This window comes from Daldinia childiae (assembly GCF_008694065.1).
Source record: "Daldinia childiae strain JS-1345 chromosome Unknown Scaffold2, whole genome shotgun sequence".
Taxonomy (NCBI): Eukaryota; Fungi; Ascomycota; class Sordariomycetes; order Xylariales; family Hypoxylaceae; genus Daldinia; species Daldinia childiae.
In genome coordinates, this window is record NW_022984643.1 from 5,010,814 (window position 1) to 5,031,548 (window position 20,735).

The following is a 20,735-nucleotide window of genomic DNA, read 5'->3' on the forward strand; positions in this document are numbered from 1 at the left end:
AGGCACCATATGCATACATATATGTATTCGTGGCTGATTGTTTGTACATATTTACACTTCGCGCATAAGCTTCTCGTACGCAATGGCGTCTCCGACAGGACCCCGCTAGAGCTGTTATGCATTCATTGCTACGCAAAGGAGCCGTGGCTAATAAGATTGAATCATTTGACCTACATGGCGGGCGTGGCACGGGATCTGTGAGTACATACATATCTGGTATGTATGTGTATGTATGTGGTGGGACGGGTAGGATGGGCGCTTTAAGCACTTCGCGCCGGCCGTCTAATTGAATCGTGATGATGACGATGGTGGAGTTAAGACCTTCAGATGGACATGCATACTGCGCAATCTTGAATCGTGAGCGCCTCTTTGGCCCCCTTTGACTGCAGCGCCACACTTTTTTAAACAAATATTTATGAGGACTGGGTTATGTAGTGCTGCCCCCTGGTCAAACCCACAGCTGACGAGTACCTACAGTTAGGTAGGTTAGGTAGATAATTAATGTTGTAGTCACCAAGTCACCAGGCGGCACGAAGAAACGAGTCCGCATTTTGAGCGCACAGATCGCCTCCGGGCTTACTTCAAGGTAGTTGGACCGCTCAGTTGGCAACGTAACCACGCTCAAATAAGAGGCATGTACATATCCCTACCGAAACCCTGACTATTTGATGGGCGCGCCATGATCGTCAAGTGGGAAAGAGTTGGCCGCACCAAGGTGTTGTGGAGACGGATGTCCAACTGGCAACTGGCTTTTACACGATCCTGCTACTCATTGCCCATTTCATAAAGTGACAAAGGTAGGCTAAGATCGGTTCGGAGTTCCCAAGGAATCGTAGCGCATTTGTTTGGCCTGGCCTTCCTCAAGAAGGATCCCATGTTATTAGGCGTTGCAAGGTACTTTGTTCCAGATGAATACGATATATCTACCGCGATCAGCCATTGCGAGGTTTTACAGTAACCCACGGGATGCAGGTATGGATCTTGTTTCACCGAGCCTCTTTTTTTTAAACCTTATGAGCTTACAGTCGAGAGAATGTGACCCGCGACTCGCGATCCAAAGTGCAAAGCCTTTTTCAATCCTGTTTTGCTTGCGGGCTGGCGGGTAAGCTGAAGGTGGTTCGTCGCAATAGACGACGACTAATTAAATAGAGGGAGACTTGTAAAACTTTATTGGTGTGAAACTGCAAGAATAGTAAATTCGAACCAACTCTGACTCGTAGAGTTGCTTGCAAGCCTCGCATCAGTTGTGACCGGTGCTATCCATGTCGGCGACTGGATTGTCGGACGGTGGTCCTACACATTCGACGGGAATAGCGTAGCTGACCGAATAACATGCGAGATAAATTACCATAGTCCCACCCCGTCTTAATATCCATATCCAGGTGTCTAGCAGGGCTAAGGGAAACTGCTTCGACAAAAGCCGCTTGTGCGACGCTTGAATACTACCTGCGTTAGGTGATGCTTCAACGATCCCGGATGAGCGTTGACATTGGTTGACTTGAAATCATAAATCGCAGGTAAGAGCAATCCCGGACTGAATCCTTGAAAGGAATTTGGTTGGTCGAGACATGTGTTGCGTTGTAACTCATAGCAAGCCGGTAGACGGCTCCGTTGATGAAGGAAATTGGGCAACTTGTTTCTTCGAGACCGGGATCTTTCCACCTGTCTGGGGCCTTGGAACTAACGGATCCGGGCATGGAGGGTTTCATTCTGCGCGCTACTCACGCAGATACACTTTTTGGACAAGAGGCTAATAAGAACCACGAAATATGATGATCGGTGGCTGAGTGCACATATGTGTGTAGTGTATGAGGATTAAAGTTGCGTGTATGTGGTATGAATAGGTATGTACCTTGTATCGAAACGACAACTACATACATAGAGTGGATGTCGTACTCTATATACCGTGGTATGTACTATGTATGTGTTGCAACCCTGATCATACATACCGGCGGCAAGAAGGCCAGTCCTCTACCGACGTATGTAGAGAACATCATCATAACGAAACAAATGCAGCTAGCCACGGTTGATTACTCGGTTCTGGCGGTACTAATACGGCTGTCGTATACGTATTTGCGTATTAGATGTAAGTAAGTAAGTAAGTATACATTACTTAGATATTGTCTACCTGGTCAACCGAGTGGAATGCCTAAGAGCTAACCTAATTACTGCGTATGTGAGGAGGATCTGCGTCTGGATTTTGTTTTCTATACCTAAAGTAACCCGAAAGCCCGTAGGCCGAGTGAGCGGATTATGTGCATTGAATTGTCGTTGTTTGAGATTGAAAAAAATGGCATCCATTAGTTTAATATCCACAATGTCAAGTAATGGGTAAACAACTTTAGATCCATGAAGCTTGATGCACCTGATAGTGTACATAGTACATACATGTGCATATTAATGGCTACATATTTCTAAGTACCTAAACTAGTTTGTCTCATTAGGTTCATCGCTGAACCCCTTCCTAACATGGTAGCCACTAAATCATATCGATTATGTATACTAAGGTACGTAGGTACCTATTCTTTCCCCGACAGGTTTAATAATCTTCCTCTCACAGGGGGTTTTTAGGGGGAGCTGGTTAAGGAAGGCAAGGAGCGGGCGCATGGAGAGGTCGCCGGAAAAGTACCCTACTGAGCACGGCAGGCGGGTCTAACATCTGATATTACCTTACCGTACCTACAAAGCTAATACCTTGGTACATAGCCCAAGGCGCAACGCAACTTCTTTGCTGTCATGGGATAAAACCCCAACAATGATAGATGTATGTATATATGTACCATCCATGATCCATGTTCATACGTAAGGCACATGCATTATGTATGTATGCATGTAACTATGTATTATGTATGTTCTAGTTTAGGTATATTATTGGACCCTGTCGGTCTTGTCCACACGAGACAACTTTAACTCAGATCCAATCATGACTCCGAAAATAGTTCCATTTTAAGATGGGATCACAATTCAACCACCACAGGTACGATCTTGACCAAGTCAATATCAGGCTTCGCCTAATAAGAGTAGTACGTAACTTCATACATGTTCCATACATACACTAATTACTTCGACCTACTACTATAGTAACTACCTAAGTATTTTATAGTGTGTATAACTAGAGCACACTACTGAACCGCATGGATCACTTTTCTTTTATTCCCTGTACGCATGCTTCTGTCGAAACCCGAAAAGAGTCCTTGCTCAAGCCTAAGTGAATATACCAAGACTTTGTTAATAAGAAAAAAAAAAAAAAAAAGGCCGGATGGCATTCCTCTTACGTATGTAGTACGCAGTAAAGCAATACACTACTACACTCAGCTACCCTTGGTGTTAAACAAGGTTACCTTTAAATATGTACGGCAATATGTACGGCTGCCATGGCCGTGCACCAACGGGCCGCAAGGTACGTATGTATCGTATCGTATCGTATCGCACATACCTACATCGAGACGATTAGGGTAAAGTGTCGGGTTCGGATTTTATCTTCTGATTGACAAGACGATTATTCTATCAAGTCGATGCCATCAAAGCCTTAAGTTTCTACCTGCGTACCACGCGACATAAGGACAAAAAGAAAAGGCCTTAGCTTGCTTGAAATATAAGGATACATTACATATATAAAGAATACATTATACATTCAATATGCTAAGGAATGGAACATAGCTACCAACGTACAGGCATGAGTTCGCCTCCGCGCACTCCCCACACATTCCGCCAAATCTTACCCCCCTTTCCTTCTTGATTCCGTCCTAAGAAAAGCGTTTTACGTCTTGGCGCGGTGGCCAATTTCGAGGCCTGGAGACAAGCAGACAAGCAGACAAGCCAGGGCTGCTCCCTGGCCCATGCCCATGGTCCGCTTGCAAGGTCCACTGGGACAGGCTAATGGTACTAATGGTAATACGTGCCATAGTAAAGCAGCTATGGAGTTGCGTAGCGGTAATAGTCACCTACCCCCTCGGGTTCGGCTAGTATCATATTCCTAGTATACCTAGCATAAGCTGGACCTCGTCACCCTTCTGTCGGCAGCAACCCTTCTCTGGCAGGGGTATATTTATGTGGTACAGTACAGTACGTGTATTTAATGTTATTATCGAACCAATCACATCTGTGCTGTCCGGGGTTACCTTACCGATGGAACCGCCCTGGATTCGAAGAAGCATCTGCTGGATCTCACCGGAGCAGCTAACTCGCTCTTATGTAAGTTATACAATATACTAGTTATGTATTATATCCAATCCCCTAATACAATTTAATATACAAGTATACATTATACTATGTACATTGCGTATGTACGTGAGGCCTTTGGATCCTTGTAAGGCCATAGTCAAAAACGCCAAAAGCTATCAATTAACTAGCACGCCCCCTTTTTGCCGTCTGACACCCCACACCCCCCCCCTTGAACACGATGTAATGAGCCTATTAACAACGATCATCAAGCAAGGCTCGCTCTCTCGCGCTAGGATAAGCACACATCCTTTCCCCCTTCCAACGCACCCTCCCGCTGAATTTCGGCTCACGTTCTACAAGTTTACACACCCCCTTTCTACGTTGCACGCCCTTTACACCATCCACTTTCGTTTACGCCGCAGGAGTACGGTACGGAAAAGGTAAGGCAAGGCAAATGGGGGCCAAGGGTAGTCCTGCGACAGGCGTCTAGTACCTTTGTCCTTTTTAGACGTCGTTCAAACCGTTCCTTTGACCGCCCACCTATTTAGAAATATACCTTGCAACAACCGACCACAGGAAGAAAAAAAAAATCAAAGACTGTAACCTAGGCTAGCCTACAACGCCAACGCTGCCATCATCACCCGTCCGTCCCCGGTTATCAATACAATGAAGGATCCCTTTTTAGACCGACTAGACCCCTGCCGGAACCATATGACGCAGGAAGGAAAATAATACAGCTAAGTACAGCTAAGCGGGAACCGTCATACAGGTTGAAGCAGACACGCGCAGACACGCACTTACATGCATACATACTACTACATACATACACATGCCAAACCAGACCATGTCTCTAGGTAGGTATTGTTTCTCGGCCCTATCGCCCCAATATAACCATCCGTATGCCATCTCACATAGCAACTGTCCCCACGCTTTTAGTTTGATTTATCCTTTTTAATGAGGCCCTTTGCTTTCTCATGTTACTACATTCTTGAACTTAGTAGCCTAAGTTAGCCTTTGAATAGACCTCATATTTACCTGCCCGTCCTCCCTCTATTCCGAGGTTTCTCTCACTCACCTACGAAATCTTCAACGGAATACTCATAACCTCTTTACACATCTCTATACAACGTCTTATCACCATGATGCCCTCACTCTTAGGGGCTAGTATGCCTCATATGCCACCTCAGAGTTATTCTTCAGATCCAACCTTTGATGAATTATCCCGGCAGTTCACCTTTTCCGATTCTATACGAAGGATATCTCGTGGTTCGACCGGGCAGCGGACGCCGGGAGCTATGCGTATTGTCAAGCCGAGTAGTGCCAGCAATAGTCCACAAGCCATGATGGCACGACGGAGGACTATGATGAACGACGGCAACATTGCTCAGCGACGTCAGCAGGCCCTGAACCAAGCTGTCATGCAGCAGATGCAGCAAGACTGCACATCCTATTCGGCACCAGAGGATCCCATCAAAAGGAATAACCGGCCAGTTAGTTGGCATCCGACTTCACATCTCCAGCAGCCGCAAATGCATATACCTATGCCACAGCCGGATTTCTCCCAATATGTCATCCCAACACCAATGTCATATCAGCAGACAGACATATATTCCGGATACCAAAATTTGCCACCAACTCCGGCAGTATACTCCGGCCAAACCTCACCTATATCTAGCATGTCACCGCTATGTTTACCATACACGGAATCTTCTCATACTCATCCTACACCAACTTACATATCACACGATGTATGGAACCCTACGCCACAGTTCATGCCTAACTATACAGTGAACTCGAGCCCCGGCGAGTTGGAACCATTTCCGTCTTTTGACGGTCAAACTTCATTCAATTGGGATAATGCCCTTAGCGCTCATGATTTCAATTCTTGCACGGCCCCTCCAACGCCGGACGAGTTCCAGCCCGTACAACAACCACAACCAATGGTTGCTCCTGAGGAATCCATACCTTATCAATCGCTTGAGGAGCCGGAGGAGGAAGGAGAAATATTAGTGGGCATGGGACTGTACGATCCACCATGCAAGACGGATGAAGATCCGAGCTTAGACAACTACCGAACAACAACATCACAGTTACTGGACACGACGTACAGAGGACGAGGTCACGGATGGAAGCTAGAAGAGGCCTGGGAACCTCCAGCATCAGAAGATGAAGAGGAAGATGACGAGGATAACGAAGAAGATGAAGAGAAAGAATAGGCTGCAGAGTGAACCTCAACCTAGCAAAACTGGATATAATAAATCCAGCGTTAATTTCCCGACAATTATCTACAACTCTATCCGGAAATGAGTGAGGGAATGATAAAGGGATCTATTGAGACCTTGGAAATTTTGAGCCTAGGAAAAAGACATGCATATCATGCATAGAAGATTCGTAAAAGATATCAATAGCTGGAACAAGACTAGTGTAGTTATGAAGCACTTAGCTTTGACCATTCAAAAAAAAATCAAGAAAATACTTGAGAATCTCGATTTACTGCAAGCATAATAAGAGCCCCGTGACATGTCATTTGTGACGACTCGTTAGCCGCGGCAAGTGGTACTTTTAATGATAATCGCTAAGTGTTGGACCTGAAATAGAATTCATCACGACTCTGAAGCGTTGCGTGTAAGTCGTTGTACCTAGGTATCCTTAAAGATCTAGGTTAGGCATATGAAGACCAGCTCTGATAGGTCCATACTAATTTACGTTTGTCGATATGCAGGGGACTAAGCTCGGGCCCAGCAGGCTAAGCAAGGATCTCCAACGTTCTATTTGGGGCTCTGCGTCCAAACCGACGCTGCTGCGCGCATGCAGGAAGAAGGAGGAGGGAGAGAGGTACGTAGCTACGTACCTCTGTTCTCCACTCTCCCCTCCCACGCCCTGGCCCGAGACGGTCCCATGTGGGTTGTTCCCCACCCTACCCACAAAGATCCTCAAGTTAGGAGATCCATGTGGGGCGCTAACGAAGCTGTGGATATGGCTGCCATGCAGTTATGCTTGCGTCACATGTTGCTCTAGGAGGTTTCCATGCACGGTTGGGTTTTTAGTGGGCTTTTTTTTTCTCTTTTTTTTCTTTTTTTTTTTCCCTTCCCTTTTCCTTTCCCAACTATTAATCTGACTGGCTGGCTAGATCGTAACGGGGTGAAGAAAACTAATGCAGTGGAACTAGCCGTTTAAGGACCATCCGGCCATGGAAGTAATCATTAATGTAAGGTAATGTCCACCATAATAATATTTCCCTGCCCCTCCCCCCTCCAACAAGCAAAGCACAAAACCTCCTCCATCCGTCACGAGAAAAACTATCGTGGACGATCCCGGCTAAGAATTTAGTAGCGGCAGCCCTCTTTTTTTTTTTTTTTTTTTCCTTTCTCTCTCTTATCTGCATTTATTACTCGGTGCTACATACACGAATATTGTTCCCGACTAAGCTTCCCTTAGCGTATGTGTGCTGATTAATTACTTTTCGTGTCGCTACTTGGACGCGGCAGATCTATAATACGATAGGTAATACGCTAAGTGAAGCCTCTTTATTTCAGTGAAGCCGTTTGCTTACTTCAAAAACTTGAGTCGGTAAGATTTGGCGAACATATGATGTCTAGTCCGTGCATGTCTCAAGTCTCTTGCCTATGACACAAGAGTTTATCGGATATTGAAGGCAGGCTAGATATCCCAGCTAATAAAATCCAAACGCTTCCGAGTTGAGGGGCTAAATACGTTAGGAGGTAGTTTTACGGAACGAAGGGAAGAGTGAAACAATGATAAAAAGTGAAGATCTCTCGCCTCTATCACGTATACAGTTAGAAAGCCAATATGATCATACTCTATTATTTTGACGAGCTCAAACTCTAGCTTCACCTTCACTTATATACCTATGTAGGTAGGTATCACTTACCTATCACCTACCTACCTAAGTTTAGGTAATATACTATAATATATACAGTGAGTCATGTCGGCGTAGATGTGTCTTATCAGATAGTTATCGATAAAGTAGTGTGTATTCCGTAATCGGAACCCCGCGTACCCCTCCATCGCAATGATAAATCTTTAAGCTTGAACCAACATTGAAGCTCTCCGTGTTGAATACTGGGTTTAATCATATACCAAAAATTTAAGCCATTGATCAGTAAATACTTACAAGATGTCGGCCCAGTAAGAAAATCAAACACTCCATTGCGTAGTTCTATCTTCTCATGAATTCTATAGGAAGGTATTGATGCTCGGAGCGGGTTTCGTAACCCTCCCTACGCTCCACATTCTGAGCGATGCTGGCATTGCAGTCACCGTTGGTATGGCAAATATATCGCTCCCGAAAGCTCAATACAGCTAATTGACCTATTCGAAGCTTGCAGAACCCTCGCATCGGCCCAATCCCTTTCTAAGGGAGTCAAACATGCCACTCCCATCTCCCTAGACGTGAACGACGATAATGCTCTCGACACCGAAGTTGGCAAGCATGACCTAGTCATCAGCTTGATCCCTTATACCTTCCATGCTACCGTCATCAAATCGGCCATTCGCCAGAAGAAGCATGTTGTCACCACAAGCTACGTCTCGCCAGCGATGTTGGAGTTGGACCAGCAAGCCAAGGACGCCGGTATCACCGTCATGAACGAGATTGGCTTAGGTAAGTCCCTTCTTCAATGCTTGCTTCCCATGTCTACTAAAAACTAACTAACTGTCCTATAGATCCCGGCATTGACCACTTATGTAGGAATATCCGCAAAACGTGAACCGAGTACATAATGCTAACCCTTTCAGACGCCGTCAAGACAATCGAGGAAGTACACAAGGCTGGGGGCAAGATTTTAAGCTTCTTATCCTACTGTGGCGGCTTACCAGCTCCTGAAGACTCAGACAACCCTCTAGGTTATAAATTCAGCTGGTCCTCTCGTGGAGTTCTCTTGGCCTTGAGAAATGCGGCCAAGTACTGGAAAGACGGCAAGGTCGTAGACGTTGCATCAAAGGACCTGATGGGTACTGCGAAGCCGTACTTCATCTACCCCGGTTACGCTTTCGTTGCCTACCCGAACCGAGACTCGACCCCCTACAAGGAGCGGTACAATATTCCAGAGGCACAGACCATCGTCCGTGGTACTCTCAGATACCAGGGCTTCCCTGAATTCATCCGAGTGCTAGTCGACATCGGATTCTTAGATGACACCGAGCAAGACTTCCTAAAGCAATCCGTTACCTGGAAAGAGGCCACACAAAAGATCCTAGGCGCTTCCGCAAGCAGCCAAGGCGACCTCGAGTCTACAATTGCGTCCAAGACCACGTTCGCTTCACCGGAGGAGAAGACACGAATCGTTAGTGGCTTGCGATGGATTGGTATCTTCTCGGACGAGAAGATTACACCCCGGGGTAACCCATTAGACACTCTGTGCGCGACCCTAGAGAAGAAGATGCAATACGAGGAGGGGGAACGAGACTTCGTAATGCTGCAGCACAAGTTCGAAATCGAGAACAAGGACGGCAGCCGAGAAGTTAAGACGTCAACCCTGTGCGAGTATGGCGATCCCAAGGGCTACAGCGCCATGGCTAAGCTAGTGGGTGTGCCATGCGGTGTAGCAGTCAAGCAGGTGCTCGATGGTACTATCTCCGAGAGGGGCATTCTTGCTCCGATGAGCTCGAAGATCAATGACCCCTTAATGAAGGAGCTAAAGGAGAAGTACGGCATCTTCCTGAAAGAGAAGACCATACTATGAGATGTCGGCTATGTCGGCTGATTTAGCTACAGCAATGTAGTGGTAGTGGTAGTGGTAGTGGTAGTGCGGTACAACAAAAAAAAAGGGGGCTTGACTAAACCTTGAAGTGGCCGTGAACTTTAGTGCTTTCAAAAAGGTAGAGAAAAAAAAGGGTGGGCTTGTATGTAGCTTGTATGTATGTCAGGAACTTAGCTAAGATATCCATAAATCGATGGAAAGGATACTAGTTGCCTTTTAAGAATTGTTTTCAGCTATGTACCATCCCCTGCCGAATACTCAAAGTATTAACTACGCTAGTAACAGGAAGAAGGATAACATAATTCGACTAGTTACCCTTGAATAAATGGAAGATTATGTACTAAGATATGCGCGTATTCTTAGTCCGTTAACTGGTCAAATACTTTTAAGTTAGGTACATAAAAGAAACCCAAAAAGCGGTGTTTTCCGGGTAGCGAGGTGGGGCAATTCGCATAGCGAAAAAGCTATAATTTTATTTCTATTCTACATAGTATGTATCTATCCAATGACTCGAGACTTTAAGGTCTAGGTAGGTAACTAGTTAATACTTACTTTCATGTACTTTTATCTCTACAGTCAAACTCTCAAAACTGGTTATTCGAAAAGATCGCCCTGGTTTAAATTACAACACCCCCCTGCTGCTGCTGCTGCTGCCGCCGCAACGGCAAGTCTTGTCGGTTAGAGCCTAAACGATTTGACTGATTCGTCACCTACTTGTGGCTGTTGTTCTGTCGGATCATATATATATATATATCATGGTGCAGTATATCCATACGCCTTGGCGGGACCGCAGCGAGCTACTGCGTGTTCGTCAGCAGTTTTACCCAGCTGGAACTGGCAGCACAGCCGATTCCCGTGACGAGGAGCGTAGTGGTGAGAAGGGAAGAGCCGAAGAGGCGGCGAAGCAGCACGCCGTGTCGCGCGTCTCCATGTGGATGCAGCGCGGCGGCTGTCCCCACTTGGTCGAGTCTACCGCTCTGCTCGTCGCCGCCCTCCTAAGCGACGTCCGCGAGACCAGGGCTACTTCATCGTACGCTATTCGTGCCGCGTACGCCGCAGCTTTTAGTCGGTACGTATAGCGTCCCTCGTTTCCTGCATATATGCTTCCAGGTTGTTAGTGGATTTATTCGGAGTATCCGGAGAGGGAGGGCAATCTAGACTCGTGGCGGTCCACGTGGGTAGGGCCGGTAGCTTAGCTGCCGTGTTCTCGTTCGGCGAAGGATGCGGCTAGTCAGGCTACGCCATCGTACTTGGTAATTGGGTTTGGGGTATCGAATTATATCCGGCTAACGGTGTCCTATCTAATTATAGCTTTGTAACTGGTCTCTTAGACAGCCAGCAGGACAAGCAGCGCAAGATGAGCATGTACTCGATCGCCAAAACGATCGGGCTGCCGGCGACTTTTGTCGAGCTACGGCACCAAGCTACGCATGAACAACTGCCTTCCCTAACAAAACTCAGGACTGCGGCGAAGAAGGCGCTGGTCTGGATATGGGACTACTACTGGAAGAATCTGCCGGGCGAGGACGTCGGTGCTGGTGAAGACAAGCCGAATGCTTGCCGGAGTTTATTATTAAGGTATCTAGGTGAGGACGAGACGGCACAGACGAAGATGCTGCAGAAGCAGTTGAAGCAGTGGGACGAGACGGTCTTGCTGCAGAACCTGGCGGAGATCGAGGATTCGTCCGAGGACCCGAAGATCATCTCCCGGTGTCTACGGTTGTCGCAAGCTATACTTGACGGAGACTTTACGTCTTCGTCGATTGTGAAGAAAGACGCGGAAAATGTGGCTCCTGCGAGGACGTTGGATGATGTCAAGGCCGATATACAGGCATTAGACGAGGAACTTGAGGCGGTAGAGAATGTTGGCAGCATATCTGAAGCTGTTGAAATACCTACGCAGATGCCATCGAGTCAGGTAAGGGGGTGGTCGAGATATGAAGGCCCGTGGAAACCGAAGCCGATCGGGGTTGTGTAGGTAGGGTATATTTACATTATTTGGGATGTTGTCTCTGCGTAGTAATCGAGATGATATTCCTTAAGTAATACACCTATGCTATTGACAATCCATGTGTGTATGTGATATTGTTCCATTTACTAGGCTTTAAACCCGTGTATATCTAATTCGAGTTAAGATTGATGGTTCTAACCTAGCATCTATTAATTTAAAATAAGCCTTATTCATATTCTTATGGAGATAGTCTCAACTATATTATTTATAATAGTTACAATAAAATATATACTACGTGACCTACAAAGTAGTGGTTGAGTTGAACTTCATAAGCCGAATGCTCTATACTTGTGACAAATCCAAGTAATCTGATAGGTTATCAAGAATCTTGACACTACTTGCCAGCTGGTTTACTTTAATTCATAGCTTATTGACGGGCCGTCCAGTAGCGAATCGACGTCATGGATATCGTCGGGTTTATAGCTACGAATCCCCAAATACGTTTGTAAGCATCGGAGTATTAGTCGGATCACGAATCATAGCCACCCATTTGCCCGCCTCATGAATTACCTTGTAAGAACAAGACCTCTACTAGCTACCCGGAGAATAAGCACCTCGACCGCGGCTGTAAGTTATCAGACGCATTTGTTGCCATCAAGGGACTCGCTGTTAACTCCGCTATAGCTTGCCTTCACCCGCAAAATGCAGATCCAATCAATTCCTATGTGTAAGTCAAACCTACTATCTGTACCTAACCTAGTCTGCTCGTACCCGGTGCTCAGGACTAATACATTTATAGGGACGGGGACGAGCGACAATTACGCCTATCTCCTCGTCGATGACAAGTCCAAAGATGCTGTCATTATCGACCCCGCGCATCCCGAAGAGTGAGTTAGAGCTCATGATATGCACACCTCCTATAGTAAGTGTAGTCTAACCCGGATATTCAGGGTTACGCCAGTCTTAAAGAAGGCTATTCAGGATGGCAAGATTAATCTCACAGCTATCGTAAATACACACCAGTAAGTATCTTTCTATACTACTTCTAGTTCTTTTGACGCTAACAACGCTTATAGCCATTGGGACCATGCAGGTGGAAACGACCAACTTGTTAGTTGATACTATATCCTTTCGTATAATTATATGCATTATATACAATATTTTCATACGACATACGACATACGGTATTCTAATCTGAGCGTCTATATAGAAAAGTGATCTAGGCATTCCAAATCTCCCTATCATCGGGGGTAAGGACTGCCAGAGTGTCACACAGACCCCTGAAAACGGCAAGGTATTCAAGCTCGGGAGCATTGATGTGAAGGGCCTTTACACGCCGTGTCATACGCAGGACAGCATCTGCTGGTATGTAAAGGACGGTGACGACAAGGCCGTCTTCACCGGAGATACCCTGTTCCACGCAGGTGAGCATACACATTACTTTGCGGTCTACAGCAGGCCTGGAAGACTCGAGACTAACAAAGCCTAGGCTGCGGAAGATTCTTTGAAGGCAATGCAGAGGAAATGCATACAGCCCTGAATAAGACGCTGGCTTCCCTCCCGGATGATACCAAAGTCTATGTAAGTATTCATCTGTTCGGCGACAGGGGAACCTGTTGAATATTTCACCCATATTAACACTAGATAGCCCGGTCACGAGTACACCAAATCGAACGTCAAGTTTGTCGTCTCGGTCCTGCAAAACGAGGCTATCAAGAAACTACAAGCGTTCGCGGACAGTAACAAGGAAACGCAAGGGAAATTTACAATTGGCGACGAGAAGGTAAAGCATTTTTATCTCAATTGTAATCGAATGGTTGGAGCTAACGGATTTGGCATAGCTGCACAACGTGTTCATGCGAGTAGAGGTAAGTGATGAAGACCCGAGAATGATGGGATGATAAAACGCTAACGATCGTGAAGGATCCCGAGGTCCAGAAGGCTACCGGTAAGACAGATCCCGTGGAGGTTATGGATCAGCTGCGGACTATGAAGAACAACTTCAAGTGAGTAAGTAATAAACGTTGTTAGTTTAGGTAGTAACTCGGATATTTATCGATGCTGACGAACCTAGACCACCACCCGATAGTAAGATTTAAACAAGGAATACGTGCTTGTCATTGAGGGATAGGTTCGTATTTAGAATCTGAATAAGCGATATGGTTACGGAATCATATGCACCTTACATCCATTGGGTAATCAGAGCAGTCATCACTTATATAGTACATCTGATGATTAAACATAACCTCAATGATATATTACTATTATTCCTAGATTGGTATCTACCTAAACCCAGCAAAAATATATAAAGGGAAACGGGAATTTCTCCAGCAAGCACTAAGCCTCAGCCCATCTTCAACGTGCTAAACGCTAATTAAGCAACTTGCGGAACGCCGACCTATAAGAATAGGACGACGCGTATTATTCAATCTTGCTTCACTGTCCACACTTGCTCGCTGTTTGTATATCGAGACGGCAAGCTCTAGCATAATTAGAAGCTGGTATATATAGACCTACCTACCCACCTGCGTAATGGGCAATTTGTATCTTGTCTTGATATCCCGTGTTTCTTTGCACGATCCCTCAACCCAGACTTCCCGGTGTCTTGCGATACACTGCGCTTGCCTACTTACCGCAATTACTCGTCGAAACTTGGTTTATTCTTCCTATATTTAAACAAGCAATTGGTAGCTATAATGTGATATGATATAGCAGTGTAATGCTGTTTCGACGTGATGAATAATACTGGCTGATAAGCGCTGTTCCGCACCGGGGGGGGGGGGGGGGGTCTTTTGCTAGTCGTGACGGGAGGAAAGAGGTTGGAAGGAAGAAGAAAAAAAAAGTATAGAAATTTTCGTTGGTTTAAGTAGGAACAAGTGGGCTGCTTGTCAGCTGCTTGCGGCTGCCAAGTATGTACAGTGTTTCTTTTTTTTTTACTGTGCGTAGCCTTTTGATAACTCTCACATTCAAAGCAATTAACTAACTATACACTTGTTTTAGTATTGAATTCTATACTGATCTTTTATTATAGCCCATTCTATTAATTATCTAGGAGGCAGTCTATATTTATCTTAATATAAAGAGTCGTATATATACGGCTTAAAAGGTATTATCAGCTAAATCCCCCTTATCCTCTTATACTCCTCAACTACATCCTACGTTCTTCAGTATCAACATCCGTAGAAGTCTATCAATTTGATCCTATTCGTTTCGTTGCTGTACCTTCGGCACGAGCCACCAGCTGATTCCGCCGACAACGAACAGCGCTAATACGATGGGCTGCAATACAGCTACGCCTGCGTTCGTCGCTATTAGACCCGTGATGGAAGGGAACAAAGCGCCCCCGGCTTGCGCGAGTACGAAGATAAAACCTGAGAGTGGGTTGTCAATCTCTAAACCGTCAAAAACATAAATTGCTACGTATAAAACGGGTCTGTCTTACCTAGAGCGGCAGGTTGTGATTCCCGAGGGAAGAGTTTCGAAGCGACTGACATGCCCTAGACAGAGAGAAAGTATACATATTAGTAAACCAGGTAATAGTACATAAGGTAAGAATACCTAATATATAATACTTTCACAACCAATCGTTCAAGGGGAAAAAATAAGTCCTCAGAAGCAACACTCACAGTAGCAAAAAAAGGCCCAGTAAAGAACCCGATAAAACTCAGCGCCACAGCGCTTCCAACAATATTCGGCTGCAGCCAGAACACAAGCTGCAGCGCAATGCACAGCACACTATACACCAACAACATGCGCTGCTCGCCGTACCGAAACGTCGGCTCGGCCAACAACAACCTACCCGCCAACATGCCGCCGTAAAACCCAGTCGGTACGTATCCGATAGCCGAGAGGCTACCGCCGCGCACGGTAGTCAAGAACTCGACGACCCAGCCGCCGGCCGTGAAGTTGGCCCCGAGCTCGAAGAAGTAGAACATGCTGATCAGCCAGAGAGTCTTGGACTTGAGCAGGCGGGCCATATCCGTCATAGCGGCGCGGTTGCGTTTCTGTCGCAGGACTGTGTCTGTGGTGGTGGGAGCAGCGTTTAACCGGCTCCAGAGCGAGTCTCGAAAAGCGACGACCACGCCGGCTACGTTTACTACCGAGATCCCGATTAGCACCAAGTACACGCGCTTCCAGCCGTCGATGGCCATGGTGTTGGTGCTCGTGGCGATGGCAGTAGCGATGAGCGGGCCGATGAAGCAGCCTAGGGCGTAGCATCTGGAAGGTAGAAAGTTAGTAGGTTAGACACCCATCTCTTAGAAGTAGTAGGAGTTATTTATAACTAGACTGGATGTTTAAGTAATGATGTAGAAACTCCGCAAATAATGTAATATAATGTAACCAAGTGAAGTGAAGTCAAGGGCCAAGCTAGAGGTAAGAGGTAAGTTTTGACATTACATACGCGTGTATAAAGCTAAGCCAGCGATGCGGCACGTTCTTGAGCCCGCTGACGAACGTGTTCGAGTGCGAGTCCTGGTACGCCATGCCGAGCGCCTGCAGGAAGAACGTGATGCAGAAAAGGGGCAGTGGGCTCCACGGCCGCAGACAATGTGCTAGTAGCTGTAACACGGCACCGACGCCGAGGAGTTGCCCGAGAGTCATGTGTGCCGTCATGATGGGGTTGGTAACAGCGGCGAGGAGCCAGCCCGCGAAGGTCGTTCCGTAGCTGGATGTTGGTTAGTACTTGACCTAGCTTTCTAAACGGTTTACAATATTTTACTTATACGTGGTTATAGAATAACTAGGTTGGGTTACTTACATGATAGCGATCTCGCCCGTACCGATCCCGAAGCTGGAAATAATATACGGGATCAAAGGCCCAAGCGTGCCGTCGTTCACCCCGGCGCAGAAGAACGAGTACCCCGCAACAATCAACTTGAGAAACGGCGTCGCGGGCTCGCTTCTAGCGATATCCACGTCGGTCGGGGCGTCTTCTACGGGCGAAGCTTCCGCGTCTTTGGGCCGAGGACGGCGGAGCTCCGTCATGGGATAGGCCTCGGCTTCGGCGAGCGAGGTCTGTGTAGTTGACATCGTGGCGAAAGGCTGTGAGCTGTGTTTGACAAAGAAAGTTAACTAATAGGTAATAGGTAGTTATAACTATAAAGAAGATAGACGGGATGGTCTGTCTTTATAGGACCTGTCCATCTATCGCCGCATTACATTCACGCCCTTATATAAACCCCTGATCTACAGTTCCTTCCAACCTCTTCTACGTCCCTGAGCTTCTGTCGGTTGAAGGTCGGAAGAGCTTGAAAACGACGAATTGGAGGCGCTTCCGCTTTAAAGCTCCGCGGACCGCCATGCCGGGAGAAGCGGTGCTCGGCTCCCTGATTGGACAATTAGTATATTCCCCACGGGGTACAGCAGCTGTGACTTGTAGTAAGTCAGAAGCTACGTCCTTGTAGGTATACCTATCTTTAAAGTAGAGTTATCAAGAGTATTGATTATGATTACTACGCTACCTAGGTCACAACTAGGACTTACAACCAGGACTTGGGTATAAATAACTTGCGGCTCGTGATAAAATAGTAGGCTCTATCATCAACAGCTAAGCAACTCGGGGTTAAATAAGCCATACATTAAATTCCTTCCCAGAGAACTGATATGAATTAAACACTAAACCAATCCCCCAGGTAACATATGTAGTTGTTGTAGAGTATGGTAAATATTCGCTCTACGGTACGTACATAGTCAAGCTAGACTACTCTCTATCATTATAATCATGGCCAAGTCTACGCATTGCGCTGCGGCTGAAGTCCAGGAGATGATGGGGACACCTGCGCACCTCGCAGATTGATAGACCCGATCCTCGACACGATGTTGTTCCCGACGGCATCTACCGCTCCTCGGGGAGATGTTAAGGTCGGGCCTTGGGCGGCAGTTTCCTGCACCTTAAACAACTTGATCGCCGTTCCGTTCCACACGCCAACGGTGCCCCTCGAGACCTGCATTTCGCTTGCGAAAACGAAGCTCCAAACTAGCGATTCGTACCAACCTAGAGCTAGGGGCGACCACTCGAATGAATGCACTCTAATCGAGGAAGGCTCTATGCCGACTAAGTCTGCCTCTTGGATGGCCTTCAAGGTTGCGGATGATGGTACTTCTGCCGTCAGTCCTTGCCGGTTAATTAACACGGTCAATTGCTGGATGACGGTGAGGATCGTATGGAGAGGAAGCTCGGGAAGCCAACTCTCGATCCATTCCGCCGAAGGCTCGAAAATACCAGGTGCGGATTGACCGGCTGCCGAATAGCTACTGAGACTTGTCACGCTATTCTGCCGAGAGAATGTCGGTACGCCCGCAGGCATTTTCCCCCTAGCTTTCTCCGACATTCCCCTTAGTTGCGTTGGTACTGCATCTTCTACATCGACAACAGAAGAGGCCCGAGAAGGATTCTCGCTCGGACTCGATTGCGCCGGTGTCGGTCGGTCATCGTCCTCCTCATCGCTATCATCCTCAGCATCGCCGATAGCAAACGTCGTATCCTCCTCTGGTACATTGCTTAACGTTGGTGTTCTTGGTTGTGTTGTAACGGGGCTGCGTAGACTCTCGACGGAACTACGCCTAGAGCTTGCATCCAATGGGTCTAGTGACTGTCCAGTTTCCTTCCTTCGACGACTTCTTCGCTCGAGTTCCTCTTGCCCGCTCTCAAGCGTAAAATTTCGTAACGCCTCAAAACGTTTTCTACTCTTCAATATTAGGTAGATAAAGTGAGGATTCTCTGCATATCCTGTTAGAAAGCTCTAATAGTATGTATTGGTAAGCTACCTACTCTTGTATTGATGCTCAATCAGAGCGTTCATCGACTCTAGGAGAGATGCGAGGAGATCGTGGTTACTATCATTAGCAAGAAGAAATGAAGGGGAGGACATCGAATTGAACAACTGTAGTAGTTTTGAACCCGTCGTGCCGTTGATGCCCTCTAGATAAGCAGCTATGTTGTTAATCACGGCGAGTAGCGCAGGGTATATGGCAGAAAGCTTGCCCTGGCTTCTTGTGATGAGGTTGTATATGGACTTCATGAGAGTTAGTTAAAATCACTCTTAGGAGTATATGATTTGTTTACCTGTATCAAGAAATCGGCATATGTGCCTTTGAACCCAGGGATTCGAATAACAACTGGCAATGTTTCCTGTCCTTCGAAGTGCTTATTGAGATTGACGCCAAAGTTCTTCTCGACACTCAACGTCTGTAGCAAGAATGCGCACATTCGTACGACGCCTTGTTTTGAGGCATCTGTCTTATGCTCAGTGGCGTAGAAAAGGAGGAGGATAACAAAGTCGTGTGCTCTCTGCGTATCGATCATAAAAGATCTAAATCGTTTGTTGCATTGGGTGATCTCCCAGAACAGCATTATTATCTCGGGAGAGAATCTAGTCGTAGTTTGGGTCCCGGGAATATACGAGATGTTGGCCTGCATAGGTTGATTGAGTATCCGCGTCATACCATCAACAATGAATTGGAAATCTTGAGGACGATGTAGTCTTCCGAGGAAATGGCGATAATAATTCTTGGGCGCAGAGCCAGTAGCGGGCTCGGGTATTGGGTAAATAAGGGTGACTAGTAGGAACTGTAAGGTATAGGCGATGAGGATCTCTTTTGGGTCCTTGAACATAAGAGTGTTATAAGGCACACGCCAGCTTGCTGGATTATATTTGAGGGTCTAGGAAAATTAGTATTTGGAGAACATGTTTTATCGAGAGCGGATCTTACAGTATTCAATAGGGAACACAAGACGGATAAGACGACTTGCTTATCCGGACATGTGCAAATATATGTTAGAGACCTGGCCCCCCTAGTTGGTAGTATGCTGGGGGACATATACATGCTCTGACCCGCTAGAGTCAAGAGAAGGCGCAGGATCTCGCCTCGGTTACTCTCGTACTCCTTTGTCGTAGGTACAGCTGTGTTGCAGCCCACGCCGCTCTGCCAAATGGCATAGGTGACTTTTGGCTTGCCATGAGGCTGCTTCGGAACTGTTAGGTCAGAGAAGAAAAGGAGGTCGATGAGAGTATCGATAAGCTCTTCTGCTAAGGGTTTTGCCTCCTCGAACTCGTCAGCAGGGAGCGGCTTCGCTTCTTCCTCCGCTTCATCGAAAAGCACCTCGTTCGCGATAGTAGCTCGCCTCGTCCGCTTTCGCCTAGTACCCCAAAAGAACTTATCTTCCCAGCCTTGCAGGTGGTCTACTTCGTACAGGTAGGGCAGAACGCGGGTAAGGATACGGATACAATTTAGGGCATCGCGCTCGGGTGCGAACTCGGGGTCGGGGAATGAGGGATGGTGTCGCAATATGAAAAGGCGAGACGTCACAGCAAGTATAAGAGTTTCTAGATTCTCAATTGCTCTATCACGAGTTCGACGAATATCTGCAGGCGCAAAGAGACTAAATATGTCCTCGGAGGACTCCGGGAGCTCCCAGAACTGCGAAGGATTAGAGAACAAAGAAAGTCAAGTAAGGATATAGGATAGTTATAGGATATGGGATATAGGACCACTACTACTAACAGATGTCCAATATGGGTCATCGGCAGGTATATGTCGCTCTTCTGACAACCTGAAGATCCCCTTTTTGAATACTAGCTTAGAGTCGCTGGCACCCATCGCGATGAAGTCATAGCATGCCTACATCGAGCGACGTTGGTTAAATCGGAAAATGGATTTATGTAACCCAGTTCTGCTCTTGAGGAAAAGCCGAGGCCGAGTATTTGCTGTTATGATATTAGATATGATATTAGTTATGATATTACAACTTTAGCGACTCTGGTTCAAGTCTAGAATCTTGTCATGGATTAGAGTTGCGGCTTGCGATTTGCTGCGTTGCATTCTGTTAACTTCAAACGCGCTACGTACCGTGAGATGTACATCTCATATCCATTATGGGGTAGATATACATAGGT

At 46.6% G+C, this 20,735-nt stretch overlaps 5 protein-coding genes across 6 annotated transcripts; 3 read left to right on the top strand and 2 right to left on the bottom strand.

Annotated features, from left to right (window-relative positions):
* Window positions 1–5,303: 5,303 nt before the first annotated feature.
* On the top strand, window positions 5,304–6,380 carry GL218_02256 (uncharacterized protein; the record flags this gene model as incomplete). Its single annotated transcript, XM_033578758.1, has 1 exon — window positions 5,304–6,380. One exon carries the CDS (start codon window positions 5,304–5,306, stop codon window positions 6,378–6,380), a length of 1,077 nt encoding a protein of 358 aa, XP_033438403.1.
* Window positions 6,381–8,302: 1,922 nt separating this feature from the next.
* Window positions 8,303–9,869, top strand: GL218_02257 (Saccharopine dehydrogenase [NADP(+), L-glutamate-forming]; the record flags this gene model as incomplete). The annotated part of the gene is made up of 5 exons (XM_033578759.1): window positions 8,303–8,313; window positions 8,368–8,450; window positions 8,507–8,788; window positions 8,851–8,871; window positions 8,923–9,869. 5 exons carry the CDS (start codon window positions 8,303–8,305, stop codon window positions 9,867–9,869), a joined length of 1,344 nt encoding a protein of 447 aa, XP_033438402.1.
* Window positions 9,870–10,642: 773 nt separating this feature from the next.
* Window positions 10,643–13,937, top strand: GL218_02258 (putative hydroxyacylglutathione hydrolase C13B11.03c; the record flags this gene model as incomplete). 2 transcript variants are annotated; one of them, XM_033578760.1, is made up of 13 exons in its annotated part: window positions 10,643–10,956; window positions 11,199–11,861; window positions 12,450–12,465; window positions 12,523–12,565; window positions 12,638–12,725; window positions 12,789–12,860; window positions 12,915–12,948; window positions 13,049–13,262; window positions 13,328–13,419; window positions 13,487–13,621; window positions 13,680–13,706; window positions 13,762–13,844; window positions 13,913–13,937. In XM_033578760.1, the coding sequence occupies 13 exons, from the start codon at window positions 10,643–10,645 to the stop codon at window positions 13,935–13,937; spliced, it is 1,806 nt and encodes a 601-aa protein (XP_033438400.1). The 2 variants fall into 2 exon arrangements, with proteins under 2 accessions (XP_033438400.1, XP_033438401.1); XM_033578761.1 differs by lacking the exon at window positions 12,450–12,465 and having other exon boundaries at window positions 11,199–11,805.
* Window positions 13,938–15,039: 1,102 nt separating this feature from the next.
* Window positions 15,040–16,869, bottom strand: GL218_02259 (Bypass of stop codon protein 6; the record flags this gene model as incomplete). The annotated part of the gene is made up of 5 exons (XM_033578762.1): window positions 15,040–15,209; window positions 15,281–15,335; window positions 15,465–16,056; window positions 16,241–16,504; window positions 16,598–16,869. The coding sequence occupies 5 exons, from the start codon at window positions 16,867–16,869 to the stop codon at window positions 15,040–15,042; spliced, it is 1,353 nt and encodes a 450-aa protein (XP_033439157.1).
* A 701-nt stretch (window positions 16,870–17,570) lies between these two features.
* Window positions 17,571–20,439, bottom strand: GL218_02260 (Protein HID1; the record flags this gene model as incomplete). The annotated part of the gene is made up of 5 exons (XM_033578763.1): window positions 17,571–18,559; window positions 18,611–18,854; window positions 18,905–19,501; window positions 19,552–20,259; window positions 20,344–20,439. 5 exons carry the CDS (start codon window positions 20,437–20,439, stop codon window positions 17,571–17,573), a joined length of 2,634 nt encoding a protein of 877 aa, XP_033438394.1.
* Between the last annotated feature and the right edge of the window lie 296 nt (window positions 20,440–20,735).